The sequence below is a fragment of the Spinacia oleracea genome, chromosome 5 (assembly GCF_020520425.1).
Source record: "Spinacia oleracea cultivar Varoflay chromosome 5, BTI_SOV_V1, whole genome shotgun sequence".
In the NCBI taxonomy this organism is placed as follows: Eukaryota; Viridiplantae; Streptophyta; class Magnoliopsida; order Caryophyllales; family Amaranthaceae; genus Spinacia; species Spinacia oleracea.
Genome location: NC_079491.1, coordinates 82,162,455 through 82,171,259, shown reverse-complemented (window position 1 = coordinate 82,171,259; position 8,805 = coordinate 82,162,455). Strand labels below are relative to the sequence as shown.

Below are 8,805 nucleotides of genomic sequence, written 5' to 3'. Positions count from 1 at the left end.
TTAAAATACTGTCACAATCACCCAAAAAAGGGAAAGGAAATGAAATGAAATGAAATAGAAAAAGTAAAGGGACCACTTAAATGAATGGGTAAAAGTGTTGCATATTAAATGAATGGGTAAAAGTATGTATACAAAGTGTTATATAAGTATTGTCATCGTTTGCATAAATATTGTTATTGTTGTATTAAAATACTGTCATTATTGTACTCCCTCCGTCCCATAATATAGTGCCTGTTTTCCTAAAATGGTGTCCCTAAATGATGTGCCTATTTCTATTTTAAACCATTAATTTTTACTTTGAAAATTGTATTTTTTGACTTTTATTCAACCCATGTGCTTGATTTTTGTCTTTTTTAGGCCTATTTATTATGTACACACCTTTAATCTCTAATTTCTCTTTCCATAAAAGCCAACTAACATGTACTTTATCTTGAAAAAACAAATAATTATTGTTTTTATTATCAATGTTATACTTTACCTTAATAACCGTGATTTTGGTCAAACGGGCACTATATTATGGGACGGAGGGAGTATTAATTATTGTCATTGTTGCCGATACTTAGTACTTTCTTTGACTTTTCAACACATAAAAATACTATTTTACCTCTTAGAATGGGATATTAATCCGTTGGTACCTTATGAAAAACATAAAATTCCAAATAATTTTGGGGAACCGAGGATGTATAAAAAAGGAAGAAAAAGAGAAAAGAAAAAACGAGCAACAAATAAAATGCTGGGCTAAGTTGATGGGCTGTTTGTTTTTCAATTGGGCTGTTTGTTGATGGTAACAGCAGCAAGAACTGAAGATGTGTGAAATTTGAGTCTCTCTCCTTGGTTCCGCCTTCCGCCCTTGACAGTGTTTACGGTAGAGCAAAGCTACTGTCGTCAATCGTCGCAAACACTCAGCAGACAACCACCGCTTCCACCGGTAAACAACTAAACTAAAACAAACCGGATTTTCACATCTCTTTGATGTCAATTGATAAAACCTTAGTTTAATTACTTAGGTTTGCAGTTCATAATAAATTGTTTGTTTAAATTCAGAGTTTTGCTTGAATTTGATGAATGAGTAAATTCCCTTAGAATCTTCGTTAACCATTTCTGTTGATCAGTTCGAAGTATGAGTTTAATTTTTCTCAAATTTCATAGATTTATTTTGGAATTGAAATACCCTTTATTAGTAAAATTACTGGTAGAGAAACCGGTTGTATTAATGTATTTGTCTGACTGCACCCCAAAACCATCTGCAGCAAAAGCAACCCAAAATTGTGGTTGCAATCTAATTTTAGATGTTTTGTGGCGATTGTTGATAATGTAGAAGATGCAGTGTTTAAAGAACTCTATTCTGAGGCATGTTAGGCTCCAGCCCTCCTTGAGGACTTGTTCATTAACTGGAAATGCAAGTCTACTTGACAAATTAAGCAGGCAATTGTGCACTACAACGTCAAACAGCGACAACCAGATAATGGATCGAGTCATTGGCTTAGTCAAGAAGTTCAAACAAACTGACTCCGCCAAGGTAATCGTTTCAATAAAGAGCTTAATCTCCATTAGAGTAATCATTAGTTCCAATTTTACTGCTTTGTCTATTCTATGTCATCCTCCAAGGCCGAGAAAGCGTTTGTGTTTAGTCTTTAATTTACATGTTTGAGAATTTAAATTTAGACGTGTGGAGAATGTGTTTATTTCGTGTGATTTCTCCTTGGGAACAGGTAACTGCAACAACTAATTTCCAAAAGGATCTAAGCTTGGACAGCTTGGAGAGAGTGGAGCTTGTTATGGCCTTCGAGCAAGAGTTCTCCATTGACATCCCTGAGGAAGAAGCTGATAAGCTTACTTGCTGTGCTGATGTTGCCAAGTATATTTTAGATGAAAGTAAGCAGAGTGCTGACAACAATTCCTGATCTTCACCAGGTATCCCATCATGGAATTGAATATTTTGCCAGATGCTATCTACTTTGTATTCGCCTATCAACTTATCTTTGCTTCTCTATAACTATGCAAAGTTTTTACTTAACCATTAAACTGAGTTACTTTCTAGAGACATCATTATAAGTTTTGCTCAAATGTGTAGCCCTTTTTAATATATGACGCGCGTATAATATACTCCATTGTTCATAACAAGTGGCTCCTGGCCGTGTTAAAATATACCTCTTGTGACAATCACAATGAATATATGGTACATCACCAAGCGTTTCAATAATATTTCATACTCAGTATATATATATATATATATATACACATGTACTCGTAATATACAATTATACATAGTGGTGTATATTTCTTTTTCCCCTTTAAAATTGTAATTGAACTTGCTGTATATTCACTTCAAGAATTCAAGTAAATGAGTAGGTGGGATTGAAACCTGGGACTCGTTACTGTGACTGCAGCGCCATCCGAGTGAGCCATCATACATTTCTATTTTACATTGAAATTCCACCTACCATGACATCTCCTGCTTATCCTCCTGCCCTTTGATGCAAGCTTCTGAATCCTCAGGCATTGTATGCAGAAATTCCATACTTCCTGCTGTATATGTACGGACTCCATTTCCAACAGAACCTAACTTGATTTCCTTGTGTTTACTGACTAAAGCTGATAAATGGCAAGGTGAATCCTTAGGTAGCTCTAGGATTTTAACTGAGCACGCCTTGTCCATGTCGGGTATCCCATGAAGATGAGAGGGAAGTTCAATTATGAACTCTCCATATTCGTCAGTAACAGCCTTAGCCCAACTTGGACTTTTGACTTTCTTGTTGGTATGACATACAACTCCCACCAAGGCCCCTATGAAAAATTAAAATAGAATAGTACACTTTGTTAATAAACTGTTGAAATAACAACTAATGAAAATTTCTGCCCAGTTGACATTCATAAGTCGTAAGAAATCTTGATTCGGGTGAATATGGAATAAGAGTTATATTATTGTTTTGGTTATCATGTCTAAATGATTCCCTGAAATTAGTAACAGAGACCTCCTATGTGAGGTCGCCGACTCTGTTTTCGGTTTATTGCTAATTTCTAATGCTGTTAGATTCACTTGCCTTTGCTATAATATCTCGGTACATGTTGTCTCAAGTTTGAATATTTTTTTTCTTCCCATTGTAACAATTTAGCATCTTGCACCTCCAATGGACCCCAGAATAAATTTCTTAATTGAATTATATGAGCATTAAAACAATATTGTCGTGAGTATAATTAAAAATGAAATGAATTGATTTGTAAGGAGTGTACGGTAGAACGTCACACCATGATAAACCTCTTTCAACAAGGTTGAAGCTTTTATTCTAAGTATTCCTAGCAAATTAAAACGACTGTTCATCCTTATGAAGTATACCATACCCCTCAAAAAAAAAAAAAAAAACTTTTAAATGATGTATTAATGTGGGTTGTCTTTTTGTTTTCTGTTCTGAGAGGGGACTATGGGGAAGGACTATGGAGGCTGAAAATTTGAAGAATCATTTTGCAAACCAGTAATTAGAGGAACCACATTTTCTGCATCCTAGGTATATCTTGATTCTGGTAAACTTGGATAGGATGATGATAACACAGATGAATTGGCGCTTAAAACAAAAATTCAAAACAAGAAACTGTAGATAATAAATAAGTTTACCTGAGATAGGCTGTGGAGGAAGCTGAAGCTGGTGTTTGTCTGCTAAACAAGCTTTGTTGCAAACAACTGCGCCGGTGATTAGAATGGTGGAGAGTTTTTCCTCACCATACCCTGCCATTTGCACCATTTCATCTCTGCTAGACATCTCGAGCACCCACTTCATCTCAAGATGCTCATCTTCTTCTTCGGCATCTTTGGTGGTGATGTGGCGGCATTGAGCGTTGACTATCATTGAAGCAAATACCAGAGCTGTGAGCAACATCACAAGGGTATTGTAGTTGTTGGAGCCGCAAACTTTGGTCATCTTCTTTGTGGTGGTGTTAGTTTTCTGGTTGTTCGTCTAAGTTTCCTCCGTTTTTGTTGGACGCAAAGGAATGAGCAATTTAGTATGCTTCTTTGGTTGGCTGCGTCTCTTTGCTTTCTTTTATAAGGGAACCCGCGTTAAACAAATGCCCTGGGAGAATATTAGTATTTACACCTGTTTGACCATTGCTAATTACGTATTAGAAAATTAAACCAACTAATCTTTTTTCCCCCTTATTAATAAAATAAAATGTCTGTTGTCATTTTCTGGTGTCACAATCTTGTAAAACTCAAGATTGTATGGAAATCAAGTAAAGATTGATGTTCTTGTATCTTAATCAAGTAAATTAATGCCAAGGCACCAAGCTTCGACTTTGATATACTAGTAGTATTCATTTGAATTATTATGATTGTTATTTGATTATTGAGATGACACTTGCCTAACTTCTAAACAAAGGGAGGAACAATCAAAGTTTCAATACGTTTGGTGTAATTATAGGGTGACATTTAAAATCGACAAATATATAAGAGCTTACTTAATTAATTAACAAAGTCGATTGTCTAAAGAAACTCTTTATTTACCACACAAAAAAAAAAAAAACAAAAAGTCGATTGTCATACATAATGTATCTCTCTTGTGTATAAATAATACTCAACATGTCATATATGTAATACTTCTATGGTAAAACAACATTGTCAACTTCGATTGTCAATATTTATCGACGTACAAGTCTACACGAGCGATGATATTGTGATAGTAAAGGTAAATACTCCAGTTTATAATTCCGTATGACTTATTACCGTGATAATTAATCTTGATATGTTATTTTCATTTAATTTAGTTTCTATTTCTTAAGAATAAATGCATGATATAAGGACAAGAACACGAGATAATTAAAAAACAAAAAAAAAGAACCCAGGGGTAGAAAAGTGAAAGATAGAAAGTTGTGTCAAAACGAAGGAAACAATGTAGAAGAAAGAATAAGGGTAGAGGTTTGGTAGCCAAACATTGTCTTGAATCTTGACAATTTGGAGCAGTTGATCTTAATCTTAATGAGAAGCACGTTTGATTATGATTATGAAAGTAAAGGCAGCCACGTAGATGTATTAAAATAAAAACAGTTTGGAAAAGTCCCAACGATTTCTATCTAAATTCCAAATGTTGATGCTGCTCTTCAATTTAATTCTCAACTAAACTTCCTATAAGCAGTCAGCACAGCAGCCCCTCTTACCCAACGAAGTGGGGTGCATCAATACATTATTTTAATACGAGTATCTTATCATTCAAACCAATTCATAAACCATAGTCACATCTCCTGATTTATGTTAGTCGTTTTCATTCATTTTGAGACTAAGGCTTAAAAGAAGAAAAAGAAAGAGAGAACATAATTAGAGATACTGGTAACTAAAATCATCATCGACAAACATGAAGAAAAAAAAACATTACGAGCAGTGGGGTACAACTTAAAAAAATAAAGGAAATATATTACTCAAACCTACGAGTATTATTTTGTGTTAATGAAGTTGTTAAACCATATAATAGTGCGTTTTATCTAATAAAATCTAATGACGTAGTCAAACTAGTATTACATAAAGAGATACACGTCAACAAATGAAACCAATTCCAACAGTCCAAGGTCCGCAGAGAAGCATTTCGTGGTGGGAGGGTTGGGGCTCTTTTGGTTCCTTTTTTTATTTCTTGACCTTTTCATTGTATTTTGTAATGGGTTAGACTTGGTAAGTTGGTGTTTGTGAGTTGTGATGATACGTTGTGGACTTTTTGGAGTATTCTTAACTAGAAACAGTCTTTTCTTTTCTTTTTAAATGCCTAAACCATTATTTTGAAAAGTATGCAAAATTGCCAAGTATATTGGACTAATACGGAGTACTTCATACTTGTATTTTATTTTCTCATTTTTCTTCCTAATTTCATCGACCAATTTATCCTTCATGCCTAATAAATCTTGACTTAAGCTACTCTTAAACATTCTTTAACAAATTAAATGATTTCACTAGATTGTTTTTTGATGTGAAATTCCAAGACGTGTGAGTCACGTGTCACTCGATTGTGATTTTTAGGAAGATATCGAGTAACAAGCGATGTAAATGTGACCCTAATTTAAGGAATATATATGGTTTAAAAATTAGATAACATTCAAATGTAGGTGAGATAAATAAATTTGGTCACAAAATCTAAGACATTGAAAAGAATGATAAACTTTAAATCTTAAAATATTGTACTAGCTACGTAGTTTATTGTTTGTGTATATAGACGTATGTGCGCGCGAATGAAAACAACTGATAAACTCATATTAAATCTCCCCAAAACAAAAAGAAACTCATATTAAACACGGAACTTACTTATTTGGGATAAACTTGTAGGCATTGTTAAAGAAAATTTATTAGCAAATCATAACGTAGCAATGGTTTGACATGTGATAATAGTACGTCTATATCCTATGAATAGAGCACTAGAAGTTTTTTTAATTTATTTTAACATTTGAAGCAGAACACTAGTAGTTTAAATGAATTAAACACATTCGCTACATACCTTATAATAAAACTTTTATTTTTTTTGCATGAATGTAAATTCCAACTTTCTCGAACTTGTTCAATATAACTAGAGCCCTACAGGAGACCGGCTTAGCTAATTCACTATATATATTTTCATGAATCATGACCTAATTGATTTATGACTTTTTGCATCTCAATTCTCATGCTGACTACGGAGGGAGTAGTACATCCGGTTGCCGAAATTCACAAATTGGTAAGTTTTTAATTGTACTTACATGTAAAATATTCTTTGCATTTACATGTGTACGTAAACAAAGTATATATAATTGCATATTTTATCGAATGTGTAGTGTTTTTCGGAGTTACAAGAGATTAAGTGGACAATCTAAATTAACATGGATTCCAGCACAGGTATAATTAGTTTATTATTTACCTAAGAATCAAGTTTTTCAAAATTATAACATACAATGTGATAGAAATTTTATTGTGTTATTTATTTTAATGCATGTAGTGTGCTCAACAACCGGGATCACTAGAATGTGGCTACCACGTTATGTGTTTTATGTACGACATAATAATGAATCATGGTAATAGTCAAGATCTTACTAAGGTATGTTCTTATAAACTACGTACTTTAATTTATATAATAAATTGAAGTACACAAAACTATTATATTGATCGATCGTTGATAAATTGAATTATTTACACTTTTTTAGGATTTTTCAAGAACATTGCCTTATTCACCAGAGGAGATTAATGAGGTGAAAGATTTTTGGGCAGATTACTTCATGAACAATGTCGACTTTTAGCTTAATTTGTAATATGAACTCGATCTCTAGCTAGATATCTTTGTTGTAGTAATTTTATGTTTGTTGTAACATGTTGGTTGATCTATGACGAATTTAATTGCCTTTTATTGGGAACGTTAATTACGTTGTAAACTATTGTGACATGTATTATTTATAAATGTATTCCCGGTATTGGGAAGCGTCTACTTTCAAAGACGATCATGTCGGAATTTCCAATAAAATATTAAAAAACCAATTTAAAAAAAAAACAAAAAATAAGTCATTTGCCACGCACGTTAGCTTAATGTGCAAGGCAAATGACTTAATTTTTTGGCGCTCAAATTGTCATTTGCGTCGCACATTAAGCTATTGTGCGTGGCAAATGACTTTTTTTTTGGCGCCTGAAAGTCATTTTCCACGCACTTTAAGCTAATGTGCGTGGCAAATGACTTTTCAACATGGTGCCTGAAAAGTCATTTGCCACGCACATTTGCTTAATGTGCGACGCAAATAAGGGTCATTTGCAACGCACTTTTGTGCGATGCAAATGACTTTTAGTCATTTGCATCGAGATCTTTTGCCACGCACAATGTGCGATGCAAATGTGCTTAAAAGTGCGATGCAAATGACCCTTTTTCCACTAGTATTTGTTACCACGCAACTCTACCAACTACCATATCAACGATTCAAGGGGCACTAGCAACTTAGTAAGGTCTTGTTCTTTAGAGTTGAATTGAACTGAATTGAACTGAACTGAATTGAATGCTCCTGAATTGAACTGAATTGAACTTAACTGAACTGAATGCTCCTGAACTGAACTGAACTGCGAAATAAGTCCTAAAACTGAAATTAAGCCAAAAAAACAAGGACTAAGTAGAGCAACTTAACTAGGTGTTTGGGTTTGGCTTGTGAGATTGGAATTACAAAAATTGATTATTTGTGCAAAAGGCCAAACGAGACTCGTGTTAACTAGATTCAAAGGACAAATGAAGAGGGAGAGAGTGTATAATTATGTGATTAATTATTGCGACAAGTTGGTCAAGTTGTTTGGATTGAAATACGTACTTATATTGCTACGTGGAAACGAATTGAGTCATGCATTGTGGCCAGGATTATTCATCCATCAAAGCATGCACCTTGATGTAAAATGGAGAACTTAGACAAAGTGTTAGTAAAATATGATAGAAGGACAACTTTGTCACATTTGAGTTTTACTTAACTTAAGCCCTGTTCTTTAGAGTTGAACTAAACTGAACTGAACTGAAATTAATTGAACTTAACTTAACAAAATATAACTAAATAAATAAAAAATAAAATAAATAAATAAAATAAATAAATAATAAATAATAAGTTGTTTCACACCTATCTTGCCCTTCAACAGAGGGGTGACTAATCTCCATTAGTGTACTAACTTCACGAGTTTTACTACAATCCATCCTCTTTGAAGGATCGAGAACTCGGATGCTAATCATACTCTCGTGGGAAGAACCATAGTAATGTAAGGTTCTTCCACTAGAAATCACACCATACATTGATGAAGTGAGATCCAAAAAGCTAGGTCTCATGTCGTTTTCGATTTGAAAATCG

At 33.7% G+C, this 8,805-nt stretch overlaps 2 protein-coding genes and 1 long non-coding RNA gene across 4 annotated transcripts; 2 read left to right on the top strand and 1 right to left on the bottom strand.

Annotated features, from left to right (window-relative positions):
* The first annotated feature begins 729 nt into the window (after window positions 1-729).
* Window positions 730-2,067, top strand: LOC110787110 (acyl carrier protein 3, mitochondrial). 2 transcript variants are annotated; one of them, XM_021991681.2, is made up of 3 exons: window positions 730-928; window positions 1,251-1,519; window positions 1,713-2,067. In XM_021991681.2, exons 2-3 carry the CDS (start codon window positions 1,322-1,324, stop codon window positions 1,902-1,904), a joined length of 390 nt encoding a protein of 129 aa, XP_021847373.1. In that variant the 5' UTR covers window positions 730-928; window positions 1,251-1,321; the 3' UTR covers window positions 1,905-2,067. The 2 variants fall into 2 exon arrangements, with proteins under 2 accessions (XP_021847373.1, XP_021847372.1); XM_021991680.2 differs by having other exon boundaries at window positions 735-928; window positions 1,319-1,519.
* A 102-nt stretch (window positions 2,068-2,169) lies between these two features.
* LOC110787109 (uncharacterized) lies at window positions 2,170-4,063 on the bottom strand. Its single transcript, XM_021991679.2, has 2 exons — window positions 3,614-4,063; window positions 2,170-2,787 (listed from the first exon to the last, which is right to left on the bottom strand). Exons 1-2 carry the CDS (start codon window positions 3,915-3,917, stop codon window positions 2,441-2,443), a joined length of 651 nt encoding a protein of 216 aa, XP_021847371.1. The 5' UTR covers window positions 3,918-4,063; the 3' UTR covers window positions 2,170-2,440.
* A 102-nt stretch (window positions 4,064-4,165) lies between these two features.
* Window positions 4,166-7,362, top strand: LOC130461056 (uncharacterized). The gene is made up of 4 exons (XR_008921368.1): window positions 4,166-6,683; window positions 6,781-6,841; window positions 6,942-7,040; window positions 7,147-7,362. It is a non-coding gene; the product is annotated as an uncharacterized lncRNA (long non-coding RNA).
* Window positions 7,363-8,805: the final 1,443 nt, after the last annotated feature.